This window comes from Gallinula chloropus (assembly GCF_964237585.1).
Source record: "Gallinula chloropus genome assembly, chromosome: 17".
Lineage (NCBI taxonomy): Eukaryota > Metazoa > Chordata > Aves > Gruiformes > Rallidae > Gallinula > Gallinula chloropus.
The window spans coordinates 6,793,708-6,814,401 of NC_140102.1; the positions used below are offsets into that span (position 1 = coordinate 6,793,708).

General features: G+C 60.1%; 2 protein-coding genes across 2 annotated transcripts; both read left to right on the plus strand.

The window, feature by feature from the left end:
- Positions 1-2,479: 2,479 nt before the first annotated feature.
- Positions 2,480-17,461, plus strand: LOC311197981 (tRNA (32-2'-O)-methyltransferase regulator THADA-like; the record flags this gene model as incomplete). The annotated part of the gene is made up of 31 exons (XM_084271840.1): positions 2,480-2,583; positions 3,332-3,509; positions 3,723-3,809; positions 4,083-4,110; positions 4,435-4,583; positions 4,720-4,842; positions 5,058-5,178; positions 5,456-5,607; positions 6,064-6,148; positions 6,442-6,578; positions 6,963-7,160; positions 7,567-8,263; positions 8,349-8,501; positions 8,591-8,700; positions 8,819-8,979; positions 9,219-9,385; positions 9,634-9,819; positions 10,276-10,427; positions 10,944-11,087; positions 11,358-11,462; positions 11,663-11,863; positions 12,102-12,252; positions 12,403-12,637; positions 12,746-12,985; positions 13,906-14,131; positions 14,277-14,483; positions 14,685-14,923; positions 15,131-15,313; positions 15,762-16,028; positions 16,120-16,325; positions 16,443-17,461. The coding sequence occupies 31 exons, from the start codon at positions 2,480-2,482 to the stop codon at positions 16,712-16,714; spliced, it is 5,664 nt and encodes a 1,887-aa protein (XP_084127966.1). The 3' UTR covers positions 16,715-17,461.
- A 529-nt stretch (positions 17,462-17,990) lies between these two features.
- LOC311198155 (uncharacterized protein) lies at positions 17,991-20,532 on the plus strand (the record flags this gene model as incomplete). The annotated part of the gene is made up of 2 exons (XM_084272054.1): positions 17,991-18,873; positions 19,383-20,532. 2 exons carry the CDS (start codon positions 17,991-17,993, stop codon positions 19,610-19,612), a joined length of 1,113 nt encoding a protein of 370 aa, XP_084128180.1. The 3' UTR covers positions 19,613-20,532.
- Positions 20,533-20,694: the final 162 nt, after the last annotated feature.

Consider the following 20,694-nt stretch of genomic DNA (forward strand, 5'->3'; position numbering starts at 1 on the left):
GCCTTCCCACTGCACATGCACTTAGCCTATTAGGATCTCCGCTGATTGCTTTCTTTCATTCCTCCCGTACCTTTCACTTCAGAAAATGGACTGGTAATACTTCTTTTATCAAAGAATTATGGGATTTAGGACCCAGATCTTACAAAGAGACTTTTGATAGCTGCTGGTAATCAAATCCCAATCGGCAGACACTTCTCTGCACCCTGTTACCAGAGAGGAATAAAGGAAAGGGATTATTGATGTTCTGTTTACTGAGCCTCCAGGAGATAGGATCGCTGGGCTATTTCATATTAGAAAAGGAAAGGAAAATAAAACAAGACAGGGAAAAAAATGCAGACAAGGGAGGACAATATAGATATAGATAAAAAGAAAAGAAACAGGCTCTTATCATTTTCTTATTGGTTAAAGAGATTCCAAAGCCATTATAGAGGATTAGCAAAAAGGTTAATCTGCTTTAGCCGTTCACTTGTCAAAAGTGAATTTATAGGGTTTGAAAATCTTTCCTCTGGTGAAACAGAAAAGAATGGCCCTCTCCCTGCCCTGCCCACACCTCAGCATCCTCCCAGTTGCCCAGTGCAGGCGCTGGCCTGTCCCAGCTGCACTCTCCCTGGTTGCCCATGCCACTGGTGTACCTGAGCGGCCGATGCCTGTTGCTCACCCTGGTGCTGCCTTGAGAAACAACCCAGCAGGAAAACAATCCTTCAAGGTCAAAACCAGGCAGGAACATTCTCTTGAGAGCTGCTGGGTGAAGTTCAGTGGCACGTGTTAGCCGGGAGTTATAACTGTATTTAGCAAGACCACGGAAATCATAGAATCACTGGATGGTTTGGGTTGGAAGGGACCTTTAAAGGTCATCCAGTTCATCCCCAAATCATGCCTGTTACAATAGTTCAAGCCCACCCTGAGTGACAAAAAGAACCCAGATGAAACAATTCTTTCAATGCTAATGAGTATCAAGTGTCTGAATGCCGTGATTGCGAGACGGGACACAGTTTGATGCAAGCAAAATGTTGATTTATGGTATCAAATCACAAGTTTCTATACTCTACAAAGCCTCTACGTGCCTTCGGTTCATTGGTGCTCAAAAGCCATTCTACATTCATTATTTGCTGGTTGGTTAGAAACACTTATGAACGCACTTACGAACATTGTCAGCAAAAAGCAGCTTAAGCCTAGTAGCACAACCTTTTGCACACATCTTGTATTTGTTCCTTACAGATTGCTTTGTTCCTTCTTTCAAGGCTGACTAGTTCCTCCTTTTCTGTCTGGTGCCCACATAACTCACCTGCAGTACTTTTTCACTTCTTATCAGTAGGTTTCCACTCCCAGGGTTTGTGACCAAGGAGTCCCAGCATGTCTCCTTCTAGACACAGCTGCACAGTGTTTGAAGTGCTGCCACAGTCCTGTGACCCCTTCCCCACATCTTAATAAATCTGTTTCTCTCCCCAGAGACCAGTCCATCCTGCACAGTCCTTCTGCTGGCTACTAGAGTTAATTGTGATGCTGGCTAACAGGGATGGATGCTGGCTGACTGGCACTGCGCCTGTGGTATCACAGGAGGGCTGTGGAGGACCAGACCTCCTCCTCCTCAAACTGTTTCACCCTGAAGCATTTCATTTGGTATTTCAGAGATCTTATAGCCATCTCACCCTGCCTGATGCCCTCTCTGCTCCTCAGCGAGCACCAGCTCCCTGGATTTCAGCCCTTCTGGGTGCCCTCACTCCCCACCCGCTATGCAGACAGCTTTCCGATGATGTTCCCTTTTAACCCCTGATTTGCAATCTGCATCCAGGCTGCAGGGGAAGCCGGGCAATGGCCAGATGAGCCACAATACAAGAAAGATGTGGAACTGTTGGAGAGGGTTCAGAGGAGGCCACAAAGATGCTCAGAGGGCTGAAGCACCTTCCCTATGAAGAGAAGCTGAGGGAGCTGGGCTCGCTCAGCCTAGAGAAGCGAAGACTGCGGGGGGACCTCATTGCAGCCTGCCAGTTCCTGAAGGGAGCAGAGAAACAGGAGGGGAACCAACTTTTTAAAAGGGCACTGGCAGGACAAGGGGGATGGAGTGAAGCTAATAGAAGGAAGGTTTAGATTAGATATTAGAGGGAAGCTCTTTACAGAGAGAGTGGTGAGGTGCTGGAACAGGCTGCCCAGAGAGGTGGTGGGTGCTCCTTCCCTGGGGTGTTCAAGGCCAGGTTGGTTGGGGCCCTGGGCAACCTTGTGTAGATCCAGGCATGGAGGTTGGTGTCCCTGACTGTGACAGGGGGTTGGAACTCTGTGATCCTTGGGGTCCCTTCCGACCCAGACCATTCCATGATTCTGTGATTCCCTAGCAGCCTTCAGCACGAACAGCGCTCCCAGGAGCATCCACCATCCCCGCCGGAGCCTGCCCGGCTGGCCCGGGGGTCGGGCAGCGCTAGGGGGGGCCGCTGAGCCGGCAGGAACGCGGCCGAGCTCGATGGTTGTGGCGGCGGCGGCGGCCATGGGAGCGGAGCGGGAGGCGCGGGCCTGCGCCGCCTTCTACGGGGCGCTGGGCATCGCCCACCCGGTGCTCCGCTGCCTGCGGTGCCTGCGGCAGTTTGCGGGGTAAGAGCATCCCCCGGGCGCGGGTTCCGCGGGAATCCCCCGCCGGGGAGCCACGGGAGCGGGTACCGGGGCGCGGGAAGGGAAGCTGGGGTCCCACGCTAGGGACAGAGCCAGCCCCTGCTTGCTCTCATCCCTTTCCAGCCCACTGCAGCAGCAGGGTTTAGGATTTTGGGGTCCTGCCCGTCCCCTCCCCACCCCCTAACCCCCGCACGAGGGCTTGCTGGGCTGTGCTTTGAAGGGTTCCTCCCCAGCCCACGTGATCACAGAATGGCATGGGTTGGAAGGGACCCCAAGGATCACACAGTTCCAACCCCCCTGCCGCAGGCAGGGCCACCAACCTCCAGCCTGGATCTACACAAGGTTGCCCAGGACCCATCCAACCTGGTCTTGAACACCCCCAGGGATGGGGTACCCACCACCTCTCTGGGCAGCCTGTTCCAGCCCCTCACCACTGTCTCTGTAAAAAACTTCCCCCTAATATCTAATCTAAACCTTCCTTCCTTTAGTTTTAACCCATTCCCCCTTGTCCTGCCGTTGTCTACCCTACCTGTGATGCCAAGTGCAGCTCCAAAAGAGGAGCAATCCAAGCTCCAACCTGAACCCCTCCCCAATCCACATCAAGTCGGGGCATCCTCACTCCAATCCACATTGAGCTGGGGTGCCCTACCCTAGTCCCCAGCTGGGGTGTCCCCCACCCCAAGCCCCACCTGGCTAGGCTATCCTCGCCCCCATCCCCGTCCCGTTTCAGGAGTACTGCCAAAAGATGCAAGGACAAGCACCTGGAGGAAGCTCTACTGCTGTCGCAGACACTGAGCGAGAGTCTGCAGGCCCTGGGTGAGGCAGAGGTACAGCCCCTGCTCCGCTGCATCCTGGCTTTCCAGATGGAGGCAACCGGCAGCTCCAGCTCTTTCCAGAAACTGGAGCAGGTTGGTAGCACCACGGGCTGGGCTGTCCCTTCAGCCACAAGCACAAGCGATGGTCTCACCCATCTCTGCCTGCCGCTGGCACAGCCTTGGTGCGGAGCGTCCTTACTGGCTAAGGGGTCACCATGGCACCTCAGGGCTCCCCTTAAAGCGCATCGCAGCTGGTACCTCTGGGGGGTCCGGGCAGACCAGCTGACTCAGAGCATCTCTCGGCAGATCGTGACCCAGCTGGCGGTGGGGAAGGAAGCCCTGCTGGCCCAGGAGGTGGGCGCGCTGCTGGCCCACCTGACGCTGCAGGGAGAGGTGAGAGCACCCCGGATGCTGTGCAGGGGCACTGGATTTCAGGGGGGTTTGGCTGGAGCCCACGCATGACAGAAACCTGGTTTGGGCTGCCTGGGCTCCTTTGCTTCTCTTTCCAGTGTGCTGGAGATTTGCCCTTGCTGGCAGCCAGCAGCATGTAGCTGCCCATCACACCAGCCCTTTGCTCACTGCTGGGAGACCTTTTAGTTCAGGCAGGACCCTCCTGCCCAAGGCACTGAGCCATCTGTGGCACAAACTGTCCCTCTGCCCCTGCAGGTGCTGTCTGCTGGGGACCTTCAGTCAGGTCAGTCTGCTCCTTCCCCTCTGGGGACTTATCCCAGCCCACACCACCAGGACGCCTCCTGCCCACCCAGACTGGGTCCTCTGTGCTCATGGGAGGGGGAGCAGGGATGAGCTCAATCTGTGGGATCTCTGCAGAGATCCCAGCAGGACCCAATGGCTCTGCCCACCCACCCACCTGCGCACTGGAAACTGGATAAACCAAAGCATCCCTTGCATCCCAGCCCTGTTCTTACCCCCTTAATGGCAGCACAGCCCTTGGCTTAGCCAGGAGCAGGGCTGGCTGTGGGCATGGTGCTGGGAACTGATGGTGTCCCCTTGCCTGCAGTGTGCATGTTCATGGAGGAGAGCAGCCTGGGCCGACAGCACTGGCAGCAGAACCTGTCCCCACTGCTGCAGCGCCTGGCCACCACCTTGCGCGGGGTGCTGCAGAGCCAGCCCACGCCTGGCAGCACATGGGGCTACCTCACTGTCAAGGTAAGAGCCAAGCTTTGGAAGAGAGGGGAAGGATCAGTCCCTCCAAGGACCACACTGATCTCGAGGAGGCTGCTTTTTGGGAGGTAAGGACTGCTCACAGCCATCCCTGTGGCCCCTGTCTTTCCTGTTCCTCCAGGCCTGCCTCCAGCTCTTCCAGGTGCTGCCCAAGGAAGTGGCCCCCCTGGTGTGGAGCTCAGCAGGGAAGAGTGAAGCCCTGCAGAGCCTCCTGGAGCTGCTGCTGGAGGTGGCATGGGGGAAGGTGTGTACAGTCCTGGGGAGGGATGGGGCTACCTGTCCCAGGGAGCAAAGCAATACCGCCCTTCCCCAGGTGCTTTCCTTATCGCCCTCTCCAAGAGGAGCCTGCAGAGTCTCGGGTGTCTGAGAGACCCTTCGTGGGCATGGAGGGAAGTTTAAGTGGGATCTGGTTTTTAAGTGGTGTTCTGAGCTGTGCCTTTGCCTCCCCTGCAAGTCCAGGCCCTGAACAAGGACACGCGGCTGCTGGCAGGCACGGCCCTGAGCATGCTGGTGAACACAGCCCCGCAGCCTGAACACGGGGCAAGCGCCATGCTGGCCCTCTTCCAGCTCCCCGACCGAGGTACTTACTCCATCCTGAGCCAGGGTCAGCCTTTCCTGAAGGAGACAGCAAGGACAGCTGTGTTTGGGTGCAAGGGACCAGTGGTGATCTGGGTGCTGAGTGCTGGTGCTGCTCACCAGCAGTGCAGACTGGATGTGGCTGCTGTGTCCTGCTTTCAGGGCCTGGGAGCCCCAGCTGCCACTGGCCCCCTCCCACGGTCACTCTGTGATGGGCCAGGGCAGGAGCAGCATTTGGGTTTGTCATCTTTCCATCATCTGATGCAGCCATTTCCCACCAGGTGGCGGGGAGCTGAAGTTTGGGGAGCTGGCAGTGGAGGCACCCCCCATCCTGGAGCCAGATGGGCTGGAGAAGTTGGTACTCACCAGAGGTGTGCTGACCTGCTGCAAGACAGACATCCTCAGCTGCCAGCTGGAAAGCTTCATGCCCCAGGTAGGAGAGCTCACCCCAATGGCTGGGGGTTCAGGGAGCCTCATCTGCAAGTCTGGCAGCCACCATCAGGAGGTGTGGATCCCCGGGGAATGTAGGACCAGCAGCTCCATGCATCCTTCTGAGCACCGTGCGCTGGTCAGGAGCCTGCTTTTTCCAGATGCACCTGAGCAGGGATTTCCCTCCCTTGGGCAGCCAGCAGGCCAGGAGGTGCCAAAAGTAGCCCCCACACAAGTGAAGCAGCAGCAGCGCTTGCTCCATGCTTCTGCAGCATGAACCTGGGGTTACCCTGGGCCAAGTGCTACCCCCAGCTCTGCCCATCTCCAGCAGCTCCTGAGTCCTCGAGAGCTGAGGACTTCCTAACAGGGAGCAAAACCTAGCAACACACAGCTGTAAGCAAAGCCAGGCAGTGTTCTTGGCTGTCTTGGGGTGGATCCCTGAGCTGCTGTATCCCCACAGGCCTGCCTGCTGCTGGACGTGGTCTTTCCTGCTGTGTGTGCCCTCACCAAGGAGCAGAAGGACTGTCACTACTACTGCTTCCAAGGTAGGAGATGATGACCCTGGCAGAGGGCAGTGAACCCTTCACACCTCATGGTGCATGGGGACCCTGTGGCACTTCATCTTCTCCTGGGAAGATGCTTTTCTGGATCTTGGCAGCTGGTTTGGAAACGCCACTAATGTTGACTCCAGCCTGATGTACACTGACCTCGGGCTCTGTGTACCCAACGGGAAACAGCTTCCCTTGTGCAAAGGGTCCTTCAGCCTGGCAGCCCACACTGGCTATGCCACAGGTGAGCCTCGGAGCAAGGGCTGCAGCGATGCTCTCTGCTTTCACAGCCTGTGCTCTGTGGCTGCAGCGCCTGCGGCAGAGCCTGCCTGCCCTCTGGCACCTGACGGGGACCCGCATCCTGGCCCAGGACTCCCAGCTGCTCCAGCAGCTCACCCAGCTGGTGTGGGACAACGCTGAGACCCCGGTAAGGCTGGGGTGTGGAAAGCCCACACCACAGCAACAAGAAACAGCCCTTTCCTTGCCTGTAACACATCCCTGCCTGTTTCTGCTCGACCAAACACAACCCCTTTCCCTGTGGCTCCCTGCTTTGGGGTACTTGTCACACATGGCTTCTGTGGGGCTGCATCCCAGTGCTTTGCCCTCCCTGGGCAGCACCCCTAGGTGCCATCCCAGCTGGTCCATGCCTGCTGGCTCACCTTCTGCCACCCTCATGTCCCCAGCTCCTAACCTTGTAGTTACCAGCTGGTGCTGGAAATGCACTGCCACAGGAAAGCAAAGACTTTCCTCATGCAGTCAGACAGGAGGAGCCCACCCTAACCCATCCTGCTTGCTGTGCTTCTCCCCACAGGTTGAAGGGGTGTCTGAGTTCATCCATAGCTCCTTCCGACTGCTCTTGGAGATCTACCACCTCGAATGCCAGCACTTCCAGGACCAGGAGAGACCCCTCTACCAAGAGATGCTGCAGAGGGTGGTCTCAATGCCATGGCAAATCAAAGCCAGATACGTGCCCCTGTGTGCCATCATCCCCTATGTGGGCAGCCAGCAGGTAGGGAGGACGGAGGTACAAGGGAAGCTCACTCCTGGCCAGCACTGTTGCCAGGGTGGCACAGCCTCCTTCCGCTGCCTGTCACCCTCCCCTGTGGGCAGGCTGCCTTCCAGCCGGGGGCATTTCAGTGTCACCCAAGGGATGGTGTCCCAGGTGGGGTAATGAGCTGCAGCAACAGCAACACATACCCAGGGCCTGCCCATGGGGAGGGAAGCTTTGCCACTTGATGCTCACCAAAATCTGCCCCAGGGCAGCATGGGGTACCAGAGGTGCTCAGCACCATGGGTCATCAACGTGGCCTGTACCTAGACCTGATCCCTACAGACCCTTTAACCTGGGGAGGGGATCATAGAATCATTTAGATTGGAAGAGACTCTTACAAGGAAGGTGTCGGGCTTTCTCCCAGGTGCTGGATGCCTACTCGGACCTGCCACAGCACCTCCTGAGCTGCCTTTCCACCAACAACCTGTGCCCCACAGCTGCTGAAGTCTACAAGGCCCTGGTGCGACAGCAGCGCATGGAGTGGCAGGATGGGCAGCGAGGCACAGAGGCGGCTCTGGCAGAGCGATGGGCGCTGCGCTGGCTGCCCCTGCTCTCCCAGGCACTCCGCTCCCCCCTACCCATCCTGCAGAGCAATGCTGCCAACCACCTCCTCACCTGGACCCTGCGCCAGCTCCCGACTGCCCAGGCACTGCTGGCCACAGAGTTCAGTGGCCAGGACACAGCATCCCTCCGGGCTTGGGTCTCGCTGCTGCGGGCGCAGAGGAGCGTGGCAGGGGCTCTGCCGCTGCAGGGCGAGGCACTGGAGCGGCTCTCCTGCTGTCTGGGCGCTGGCGAGGAAGGCATTCGGCTGGCAGCGCTGGGTCTGCTCTGCTGCAGCCCCAGCACCAACCAGCCCCTCTCGGGCACCGAGCTGCAGCTTCTGCAGGAGTTCCTGCCCCTCAACCTCAACTGCGACTCCTCCTCGTTCCGGCAGCTGCTGCAGGCAGCGGTGAGGAAGGCGCTGGTCCGGCTTCGGGACAGCTCCCTGGCCCAACTGCGAGGGAAGGTGCCCCGAGGTGCTGAGCCGAGGGAGGAAGCAGGGCAGCTCACCCAGGCAGTAGGTGAGGCAGGTGGCCCAGCACCTCCACTGCAGCCCCGGGGGATTCATGCGTGAGTACCCAACCTGGCATCCCTCTCTGCCCACAGGCTTTGTGGAGTGGCTGCTGCAGCTCAGCATCACCTCCCTCAGCCCAAGCTCCAACTACCAGAGGAAGAAGACAGCTCTGCTGCTCCTGGCCACAGTCTTGGAGACCTGCACAGACACCTGGAGTCCTGACAGGAAGAAGGGCCAACCCCCACGTGAGTACGGGCAGCCCACCCAGAGCATCACCCCCAGTTGCAGGGGTGCTCCCATATCCCTGTCCCATGTTCTTGTGTCCCCCTTGCAGGGACCATGGCCATGCTGCTGAGCTATGCCAGGCAGAGTGGCTGCTGGGACTTCTTCTCCCAGCCCAATTTGTTGGCACTGCTGAGCTGCTTGCAGGACAGCACTAATGAGGTGAGGCTTAATGGTTGTAAAGCTGCCTGCCGTGATGCTGAGCAGGCTCAGAGAAGGGTGGTGGGCTTTCCCCTCCATCTTCATGTCCCAGTTCCCCTCACCTCTCCTGTCCTGGCAGATCAGAGACTTGGCCTCGGAGCTACTCATCCGCTACTTCCCCCCCACGTTCCCCGAGCCCATTGCCCTGGATCTCTTCCAGCTGGCCCAGGACGCACTGGCCAGCCCACGAGTGCAGGAGGCTGAAGCTGGAGCCGTGCTGATGAAAACCATCCTGCAGAAGTATGAGCTCCCCCCACCCTTCCCACAGCGGCACAGCAGCACCCATGAATGCATCAGCAGCACAAGCATCTTGCCAGAGGCTGTGCTCACACCTCAGGCAGCGATGGCATGGGTCTGAAACAGCCTTGCAGTGCGGGGCTCAGTAGGGTCGGGGTGCAGGGCCCCAGCTAGGGGAGGAAGGAGCCGCACAGCAGGTCAAGCAGAAGACTCTTCACAGCAGCCTCTGCCTCTTCCCCCAGGTCAGACAGCAGCACCATGAAGAGTCTGGCCTTGGAGGCCACAGCAGCCCCTTTGCTGCCCAACCGAGGCTTGTGCTTCGCCCAGCACCTTCTCCACATGCTGCAAGCCCAGTATGCTGCGGCGTGCCAGGACCTGCTGCAGGCAGCGGCCACTGCGCCGATGCACGGTATGTCCCCAGCCCAGCAGGGCCACAAGCGGCTCCACAGCTGGTGTCCTGCCAGGATCCTGCATCAGGCAGGAGTCGTGCAGGCAGGACTGAGGCCACAGATCAGCGCTGATGCTGCATCCTTGCCTCAGTTTCCCTGTATCACTGCTCTACCTGCACATCGCCTCGAGGCCCTGCAGCTGCGGGCCTATGGGGAGAGGTGGGGTCACAGCAGCCACTGCCGTGACCAGACACGGGTGGTCTTTCAGGAGCCATCGCAGCCCTGCGGCGCTGCCTGCTCCAGGTGCCAGAGGTGGCCACCTCCATGCGGGCAGCAGAGCTGGCAGAGAGCTGGCAGGAGCTCCTCACCCGCCTCGTGACCACAGCAAGAGACATCACCTCCTTCCTCCTGGGTGCTCTGCAGAGCCAGCGAGACCCCGGCACTGACGAGCAAGGTGAGTGTGTCCCCAGGGAAGGGCCAGTCCTGGGCACACCACTGGCACCTCCATCACAGCTGCCCTTGGCCCAGCAGCCCTCCAGCCCACAGGGAAGGCGTGCCTGCCTTTGGGTCCCTCTCCCAGCTGTGGCAGAAGTGAGACAAAAGCCTTACAGAAGCAGAGAATGGAATTGCTTAGCTTGGAAAAGACCTTTAAGATCATCAAGTCCAACAGGAAGGCGCTTACCTGACTGGAGCAGCTGGGTGGTCAGGGGCTGGTGAAGCCCTCGCAGCAACAGCTTGGGGAGAGCAGTGGGGCAAAGCACAGCCATGGTCCTGGGCAGGACACACTGCAGGACAAGAGCCACTGCCATTTGTGTGCACCCCTAATAGGGCAGTGGGTCCCCTCAGCCCCCCAGAGCATTCTCCTCTGCACCACACTGCCCTGCTCAGACCGGGCTTCTCTCTTTTGCAGCTGCTGCCCCATCATTTGCAGACATGGGGAATGCCATCGGCTCCCTCATCACCCACAGGAAGAGCCGGGGGCAGGAGGAAGAGGAGGAGGACTCGGTCTTGCTGTCAGAGGAGCACAGTCTAATCCTGACCTGCTGCTGGGTATCAGTGAAGGTGGGCATTGGGGAGAGGGGCAGCCTGGCACAGCATTCACCACCCAGCCCACCCCAGCAGCTGGTTCTTCAGCTCCTCCTTAAGGCATTCACACTCCATGGGGATGGATGAGGAGGAATCTCTGCCCTTACCCCAGAGCATCCTCACCCTTCCCTGGGAGGGGATCCCAGCTGCCTCCATGCCTGCCTTTATGTAGTGCAGCTGGTTCCCCGGCACTGACAGGCTCCAGCTGCAGCAGAGCCAGGCTCCCAGGCTTGCAGCCCCATCCCAGCTTCTCTGCAGCCTTTCCAGCCTGGAAAAAGTCCATCTCCACCACACACACCTTGCAGCTGGCCAGGAAGCTGCTGTGCTGTGCGGCGGGCATGGCAGCAGCCATGCTGCCTGGTGGCACTGGCAACTGAGAGTGCCCATGCTGGGGGGCAGTGGCAGCCCCTGCTTGTGCTTTTCTGCTGCAGGGGCAGGACAGGAGCGGGGCAGCCCTGCTCCCAGTCCTGGTGACCTTCTGCTTCTTCCTAGGAGATAGGGCTGCTCTTGGGGGGCCTGGCTGAGCTGCTGCTGGCCCCGGTGCTGCCTGCCGGATCGGGGTCCCTCCTGCCGCTCCCCACCCTGCAGACAGCTGCAAGAGTGTTCCAGGAAATCCTGCTGCGGTGCCGGCACTGGGTAAGCGTGTGCTTGGGGTGGCTCAGCCCCTTGTCCACCCCCCCAGTCCTGTCCCTGTCCCAGCCCAACAGCTGGGGGCTCTCACTGGTGTGCAGGGAGGGTGAGCATAGCTGGAAGCTCCCAGCCGAGATCCCAGTGCCAAATCGTGTTGTATCCCCACACCATCATGTCTTTTGCTTTCTCCTTCTTTGCAAAGAAGCTTCTGGGGGCCATGGGGGGCTGGCGGGTGCAGCCTTTGGGGTGCAGGGACCTGACACTGCTCTGCCCTAGGGAGCGGTGGAGGGCTGCAGCATGGGCTTCACCAAGTTCTGTGCTGCTCTGCTGAAGCACCCGGACACAGAGCTGCAGGCGATCCCGCAGACCATGCTGGAGCAGGTACCATGCTCACCCTGTTCCATGTTCCCCCCTAAGCCCCGGGGAGCCCTGGGGACACATCCCTGTGTCCCCTGTCCCTGGGCTGAGCACCCACATGTAGCCAGGTGGGGTTTGGTGCAGCTGGGACCCTTCCCTGCAGAGCAGCTGCAGGCTCCAGCAGCAGGTTTCCATCTGTACCTTGGGTGCTTTTTGTTCCTCAGGGCTTAGAAGCACTGGGTGGGCCCCGGAGCAGCTCCATCACACGCCGTGCTGCCGGCTTCCCCATGCTCTTCCTCTGCATCGCCAGTGGGGAGGCCCCAACACAAGCACGGCCACTGCTGACCCGCTGCGTCCAGACGCTGCTGGCTCTGGCCACCACTGCCCTGCCACAGGACTGGGACCAGACCCTCGACCTCCCGCAGGTGAGTGCAGCAGGTCCTGAGATCCTGGCTGCTGGAGCTGTTTTGGGGACAGGGAGCCGTGCTGGGTACCCCAGCACAAGGCCATGCTAGTGGAGAGACTTCAGGGTGAGCCAAAAGCCACATCCCTGACTGTGCTGCCCATCCCCGGCACCCTCAGCTCCCCTGTCTCTTCCCACCATCATCCCTTTGCACGGAGCCCCCTCTCCTTTCGCTGCTGAGCCCTGTGTGCTCTCCCCAGGTGTGTGCCCTCCACGTGCTGCAGACGCTGGTCCGTGGCACAGGGCTGGGCAGCGCGCTGCTGCGGCATGTCACGCCGATGGTGGCCCTGGCACTGCGAGGCCTGGGCTCGCCATGCTGGGCCATGAGGAACGCGGCCATCCAGCTCTTCAGTGAGTACCGAGAGGGACAGGCGAGGGAGCAGGATGGATGCCAGACTGATACAGACCCCCCAGGGTCCAGAGCCTGCCTGGGATGGAGGGGGGGGTGGTCAGGCAGGTGGTGGATGGGACCTGATGCTGCTTACTGCCCTCTCTCCACAGGTGCCCTCATGTCCCGGCTGCTGGGCCAGCAGCGGAGCCGTGGGGAGGGCTGCCCAGCAGAGGGGATGAGCCTGCAAGCCTTCCTTGGGCAGCACCCCGAGCTGGGCGCCGTGCTGCTGGGTGAACTGGGGACAGCCACCGGGTCCGTGCTGGGGGAGCACCGCCTGCGCCCCACACTTCATGCCGTCCTCACCCTCCTGGCCCAGCTGCAGCCTGGAGCCGACAGCCCTGACAGGTAAGGGGGCAGCAGGAGGTGGTCCTGCAGTGCTGGGGCTGGCCCTGGCTCTTGGGAAGTTTCACTCCAGCCACAGCACCGCCGTGCAGTGCCCTTTCTGCTCCACAGCCTCTCTGCTCGCTTCCTGCGGCCGCTGCTGGGGCTGGCAGGGAGCCCCATCTACGCCGTGCGAGCGATGGCCGCCAAGGCTCTGGTGCCAGTTGTCCCACCGCCCCAGCGCTGTGAGCTCCTCCTGCAGCTGGCCCAGCAGCTCCCTGATGCGCCCGGACAGGTCCGCTCACACAATGCAGTTCATGGGCTCCTGCTGCAGATGCGGGCACTGCTGGCCCCTGCCCTGGGCACCAACGGGTGAGTGTGATGCCTTGCAAAGCCAGAATCAAAACTCACTAGCCTTGGTGACTATTAAGCAGGTATCCTTAATCCAGCACTGGGCATACAGGGGATCGCTTCTCTGAATGTGTGCGCCCATTAAAGCCAAATGTCTCATGTTTATACAGATTAACTATACATATTCATTATAATTTCTAAGAAAAGGCAGGGTTATGCAAATTATTTCCCAGGAAGTCATTTACATTAACTCCTCCCAGCTAGAGCATGCTCAGTGACACAGGGGTCTTCTGGTGGTCTTATGTCACTTTTCTTCTCCGTGGTTATCTGAGCTCAAAAGCACATTCCTTTTCACTGAAAACAAGATATACTCTGTCTCTTGGTCATTAGTCTCATTATTTATGACTCCCCTATCTTCACTAGCTTCAAGGCTAAGTTTTGTAGCTGCTTTCATGAAACAGCTCCCACAGTCACAGCACAGCCATATTCTACTAAAATCCAAACCACATATATTCTTAAAACACACAAAGTTATATTAATTGTCTCAAGCTACATCTACATCAATCTATTCAGCATTATTATATTTCACTGAATCATTCCCCCCTTTTCATTATCCTTACAAATTCTTTTGTAATCTCAAATTATACTATTCCTATCTTAATGATTTTGAAAAATATTCACCTGTTTCTACTTGATGTCTTACTTTATTTCTCCTCCAATCCCTGTATGTCATGGTGGTCTGTTTACAACACCACAAAGAACATTGAATCACCACGCAAGAAGTTAAAACTAAAATCCTTACCAAAATAACAAATGTAAAAAGTTGTTTGAGCCAGGCAAGGTTTGGGAGCCAGGGAGTAAGCTTATTCCAAACCTCTTTCAATCCCCACCCCAGCCCCTGTGGTGCAGGCACCGTGGTGAGGCTGCCCATGTCCCCACAGGCTGTCGGCCGAGGCACTGCACCCTGTGGCTTCGCAGCTGGAGGCACGGGGCTGGCTGCTCACCCCTGCCCAGCGCTGCCCACTCGTCCGCGCTGCCTTCCTCCAGGTCCTCGCCCTCCTGCCTGCATCCTTTAGCCCTGGCTTTGTCCAGAGCCTCTGTGATGCCATCAGCACTGAGCTGCGCAGCCTCCTGCCAGGGGCAAAGCCAGGATGTGCCGAGCTGCAGGTACCACCGCCTGCCAGGGAAATGATGGCTGTGGCCTCCCTGGCAGCACGTCTGGGGGTGGTGGGAGGTGGGTCCCCCTCTGCATGTGGGGCACACCTTCCCTGTGAGGCCAAGCATTGGAAGGAGTATCCTGGTTTTCCTCCAGGTGGGCTCAGCCATCCTCCACCAAACCATGGCCCGCTTCATCTGCAGCACAGCAGCCCAGCTGGCTGGCGGCGAGCGGATCGGCACCGTCTGCTCGCTTCTCCAGCAGCCGAATCCAGATGTCCAGCTTGCCATCCTGAGCTGGGTGATCGCTGGGGAGGGAGGAACGTGTGAGGAGCTGGAGAAGGCTCTCGGTCTGACGTTGTTGGTACGATGAGGCTCAGAAGTCACCAAGTAATGCGGAGTGTCCCCAGTGCACCTTGCAGCAGGGTCCTGGGTGCTCACTGAGCAGCACAGAGCTCCGCATGAGACGGTGCATGGGTGCGGTGGGCCCACCTGGTTGCACTGAGGGCACCATCCTGCAGGGCCAGGGATACTAACTGTGTACCTTCTTCCCGTTGTTGACTAGGAGAGCTTGGGGTCGGTGCTGCAAGAGAGAAGGGACAAAGAATTCCTGAGACTGTACCTTGAGGCTTTGCTGCATCTTTACAGAGACCCTTTGTTGTGGTCCCAGGAAGCTTCCTGTAAGCTCCAGGGCTCCTCAGCAGCATGCCTGGAGATGCTGCTGCACATGGTGGAGGCTGAGTGTCCTGACCCCGACCTCCTCTTCCAGGCGCTGTGTGCTGCCAGCCTGCTGCTTGCCCGCTGGTAGGTCCCTGCTGCTGCTGGGGGCTCTGCCTGACTCTTGAGATGTTTCCTTAGTCCTTACTGGAAAGAGCGCCCTGTGACTTCCCACCTATAAATCACAGCTTTACGCCTGGTTCCTGCGACCTCAGGGCAGCAGATGGCCTTTGGTGCTTCAGATAGAGTTGGAGGGTGTGCCTGAATTCCCTCTCCTTCCCTGGCCTCCAGCAGGTTTGGGGACAAGGACAGCGTGCTGGTGGAGCGGTGGTGTGCGGCGCTGGAGGAGTGCAGCCGGTCCGTAACGTCCGAGGTGCTGCGGCTGGCAGCTGCCCGCTCCCTGCAGACGGCGGGTGCCCATGTGGTGCGGCGATCCCTGCGTGCAGCCTGTCCCTCGCTTGTCCCCGTGGCTCTGCGGTAGGTCACAGCCTGTCCGTCCCCTGCGATGGCCATGCTTGCGGGAGCAGCGCTGCTCCCTGCACCCCCAGCCCCCGGGGGCTGCAGGATGACTGGCTCTGGAAAGGAGATGTGCCCTGCAAAAAATTCCATGTTGTTAAAGGAAACCCCCCTCGTTCAAAAATCACCAATGCCCCAGCCCTTGCAGGTGGGTGGCACCTAATTAGAAGCAGCCAGGCCCCTATGAGCAGCAAACCGCAGTGCTGGGTCCCTCATTCCCTGTGCAGACCCTGCCCTCCGGAGCTGCATGCTCTCAGGTGGGGGCCATGCCTTTCACAATGCAGGAGAAAAGTCCCTTGGGGAAGCATTGCCCTGTCGGGGAGGTCTCATCCTTCTCCCCTCCCCAGACAGGCTGGGAATGCTCTGGGGAGCACTGGACCTTCCCTTCCCCTTGCTTCCCTTTCCTCAGGCTGATAAACGTGGGCATCCACCTTCTGCAAGACGAGGAGCGGGAAGTTCGGCGCGAGGCCTCAGGTTTCGCCAGCCTCCTGCAGCAGGACCCTGGGGAACCGCTCCGAGATGGCTGCGTCTTTGTGCAGGACAACGTGGGGCTCCTGGCCCTCCTGCAGCTCCTCCTGAGAGAGTTTGGGGAGCACCCTGAAACCTTCAACTTGCTGGTACAGCATCTCCCGGTCCTAGATCTCAGGGGCATTGTGGAGGAGATAGAGGCCAGAAAGTGAGTTGCCAGACCTCTGGGCTGGGTATGAGGGAGCATGGGGGACTTCGGGGGTGGCCCTTGGCTTAATTTGGCTTTCTCCCCACTCCAGAGCCACCAGCCTGTACAAGGAGGACGAGCCCAATGTTTTTGCAGAGCCGGCCGTCCTGGCGTGGCAGCTGCTCCCCATCTTGCTGCAGCTCCTGAAGAAGGTGCCCAGCAGCCACCTGCTCCATGACTCGGCTCTGCGCTGGCTGGCAGCTGTGGGCCCTGGCATCCTGTGCGACCTGCGGTACTGCAAACACCACTGGAGCCAAGGTAGAGCACAGCACAAACCCCCCTGGGACAGGTACCCTGGTGACCTTGTCCTCTGAGCCAGCTCTGCCTGGGGTCCCCACTGTGCTCACAACTCCTCCACCCTCTCTCTCCCCACAGATGCTGCTGCCTGGCGGAGGATGAAGGCGCTGGGCTGTGCCAAGCTGCACACAGCCACGGCCGTGCTGCTGGCGAGGGCCCGGCTGGCGGCACAGGCACTGCAGGTGCTGGGGGAAGGTGCCACGGCCATGCCGGGGCTGGGCTGCAGCGCCCAGGAGCTGGAGCAGGAGCTCACGCTGGTGCAGGGGCTGCTGGCACAGCACGGGCTGGCCCCTGTGCCGAGCCAGGACAACGTACCTGGGGAGCCGGGACCACCGTCTGGGGCTGCCTGACAGCTCAGCATGTGTCTGCGTTCGGCTGGGGTGCGGTTAATTCTCTTTCTCAGAGCTGGTACGGTGCTGGGATTTGGGCTTAGGGTGAGATAACACACTGATGGGTTTAGCTGTTGCTGGGTAGTTGTAGTGCCTACACTAAGTCAAGGACGTTCCAGCTCCCCAGGCCCTGCCAGGTGCAGGAGAAGTGGGAGACCACAGCCAGGGCAGCTGACCTGGCCTGGCCAAGAGCTGTTCCCTCTATATAATGGCATGCTCTGGATATAACCAGGGAAGTGAGCTGGGAGGTGGGATCCCTGCTCAGAAACAGACTGGGCAGTGAGGATTATTTTCCTGCAGCAGTGCAGGTATTATCCCCACCCCAGCCAAACCCAGGACAGCATGAAGTGGCATCACACCAAGCCTCGCAGCAGCTCACACTGCCACATCCAGCATCTGCCAGGTTCACTGGCCACTCACCGGGACTGCAGGTTGGGTGGCATAACTTTGGGGAACCCCTTACCAGGTGGGACACCCGCTGCTTCTGCTGGTCTGTAACTCCATCCTGGGGATGCTGGTGCAGCATCCCCCAGGCCCATGCCTGCACTGCTGCTCACAGCACCCTTGCCCTGTGGTCCAGTCGGGAGGAGAGCCCCCACACCCCCTTACCCTTACTGCCTGACCCCCACCACCTTTTTTTAACCAACGTTTTAGCTCCTCTTTGGCAACCGACACGGGCTTTTATCTCAAATAAAGAGGCCAAGGACACGCCTGGCGTTGCCGCTTTCCCGTTTCCCGGCTCGGGAGGCGTGGTGGGAGCGAGGAGGGGGAAGGAGGGCGGGGGGGGGGGGGAGGCGGGGGCAGAGCCCAAACCCAGCAACCCAACCCTGCGGCAGCAGCCAGCCCGAACCCCCTCCCACCCCTACCCCAAGCGGCAGCGCCTGACGGCTGCGCCCGCCCGGCTCCGGGGCTGGAGCGGAGCAGGGACGGGACGTCCCGTCCCTCCTCCGCTCCTCGGCTCCAGCCCCGAAGCCGCCGGGTCGGGCCACCCCCGCCCCGCCCCGGTACCGGCCCCGCCCCGGCGCGGAACAGGATGCGGCCACATCCGCTTCCCGCGGCCATCCGCCCGGCACCGGGACCGGCGGCAGGGCGGGATCCCGCCGGGCGCCCGGGCAGAGCCGGGGGTGGGGAACGCACCAGCATCAGCAACCCGAGCCCCAGCGAGGGGACAGAGCGGTGCTGGGCATGAGCGCGCCCTGATCCCTCCTCATCCTCACCCGCCGCAGCGCAGCGCAGCATGGACACGGCCAAGCCGAAGCGCATCAAGTTCTCCGAGGAGGAGAAATTCCTCATCCTGGAGGAGTTCAGCCTCCGCAAGGACATCCTGATCCCCAAGAGCGGCCGGTACAAGAACACGTTGGCCCGGCAGCGCGCCTGGGAGGAGATTGCGGCTGCCGTCAACTCCCTCAGCCCCCTGGTCCAGCGCACGCCCGAGGAGATCCGCAAGAAGTGGGAAAACATGGTCATCAGCGCCCGCAGGGAGGTGGCTGTGGAGAAGCACCCGCTGCTCCGCCAGCGGCCCCAGGAGAGGCTCTTCCAGGGCATCTTCGCCCTCTTCAACAAGCCTGGCCCGGGGCTGCCGCACACGCTGCTCCCAACCTCAGCCTTCAGAGCCAGAGCAGCCAGCGGCACTCCCGCCCTCCCCAGGGTGCTGAAGGACACCCCGGACTTGCTGCTGCATGGCCAGAGCGATGCTACTGCGCCAGGACGTGGGCTGCTTTGCCCCACAGGGATCCCACCGGCCCCTGGCCCCATACTGGAGAGCATCCTCAGGACAGCCATCAGGGACCCCAGCTCCAAGGAGAGCTTGCTCCTAGCAGGATCCCAGGACAGCATGGAAAGGAGGCTGCAGACACCCAGCACAGCCCCCTCGGTCCCACGCCCACCCACAGCAGAGGTGCTCCAGGCAGCGGCTCCCCACCCTGCCTCGTTGCAGGGCCCAGGTGCAGCAGGGATAACCCCAGTGCTGCCAGCTGGCTCCTCTGAGCACCCCCCACCCTTCCGCATCAAGTCCCCACCAAGCCCAGCACTGGCCTGGCCGTTCTTCAGCGCACCAGCGAGCCCAGCAATGCAGAGCAGGGAGATGGGCAGCCCTGGCACCCCAGCCCCGGAGGACAATGGTGAGGTGCCTGCGTTGCTGCCAAACTCTGTCCTTCCTAACACCTGCTGTGTTAGACCCTTGCTGTGGCTTCCAGCCCCATCCCCAAGCCAGGCAGGTTGCAGAGCTGCAGCAGCCCTCCCTGGGCAGTGGCTCCTCTTTTGCAGCACAAGCTGCCCAAACCCCCCTGTGTTTCTGAGAGAGAAGCCTGCTCACTCTCCTTGCCAGCCTCAGCTCTGGCGCTGGGGCAGCCATACCCTGCCCAGCTCCTGCTGGCTGCTACAGCATGTGGAAGTGGCTCAGGGGGAAAGGCAAGTCCTGCAGGGTTCAGGAGGCTGGTGGGGACTGGAATCTGTGCTCAGCATCACTGACCCGTCCCTGTCCTGGCAGCCCAGCTATGTGTGGGAAGCAACCGGGAGGGCAGTGCAGCAATGGTAGGGGTGTTGGTGGGAGAAAAAGGTCGGGAGCAGATGGTTCCCTGCAGCTCTGCATTCCCACTCCTGCTCTAATGGGTTTCTTTGCTCTGCTCAGGCAACCCATCAGCACTGGAGGGATGCCAGCCTGGCCTACGAGGCTGTGTCGGTATGGCCAGGGACTGGTGGGAGAAGCAGAGCCAGCTGCAGACAGAGATCCTGGAGCTGCAGAAGGAGACCCTGGAGCTGCAGAAGGAGACCCTGCTGCTGCAGAAGGAGAAGATCCTGCTGGAGAAGGAGAAGCTCCTCCTGGAAATCATCAAACTCCGCAAGGAGCTGGGCACGTGATGGTCCTCTGCAGGCACTGGGGCTGCCTATGGCCATGGTACCCACTGTGGGGACAGGGACATTCCGCTCACCCCAGGGTGGGCACTGCCTACCCACTGGCAGCTCAGGTCCTGTGGGATGAGGCTGGGAAGCAGTGCCATGGGCTGCCCTCTCCTTCCCACCTCCTTTCCCAGCACTGGGCTGCCTGACTGCACACCCTTGGCCAGCCCTGGCACAGCAGGTCGTGCTGCCACAGGAGCCTCATCCCACTGAGGTGGGGATTTGCATGGGTGCTGCCCTCCCCTGCCACCCAGCGCCTTCACTCCCTGTCCCTGGGGATGTTTAATGGCATCTCAGCCGTGGGGTCAGGCACCGCTGTCGCTGCGGGCAGCCGTGTCTGAATAAAGGTCACATCTGTGGGACAGACACCTGGGGCTGTGCCTGGTGGGAGGGAGGTGTGAAGTCACCCAGGGGCTGTTTTGGGTGTGCAGGCAGGCACTGAGGCCACTGGCACAGTGTCTCAGCTACAGGTACCACTGCCCAGGGCTGCACTGGGGACCCCACCAGTGAGGTCACGTCACACCAGGTGAGGAGTGGGGACTGGCACCAGTGCAGCCCAACCCAGCCCTGCTCCCTCCAGTGGGGGCTGCCAAGCCCACCGCTGGATCCAAGTACCCACTGACATCATCTCCCAGACGCAGACTTTGGGGGCCTGTGTTTAATTTCTCTCTGCAAACCCCAGCACGTGGCTGAGCTGCCCTTCGTGGCTTGCTCAATGTTTCACTGCAGCTGGGCTGGGGCTTTGCTGCTCTTCACCCCACCAGTGAAGTGGCTGGGGGCATATGAGGAGCTGGAGGGGACACAGCCGGGACAGCTGACCCCAACGTCAGCTGGAATGACCCCATTCCATACCATATGGCATCATACTCAGCATATACAGTGGGGGGAAGAGGAGGGAAGGGGGGGGGAATGTTGGGATGATGGCAATTGTCTCCCCAAGTGCTGGGGCTTTCCTGGTCTGGGGATGGCTGAACCCCTGCCTGCCATGGGAGGGGGCAGAGGGGAATTCCTGGTCTTGCTTTGCCTGCACACACAGCTTTTGC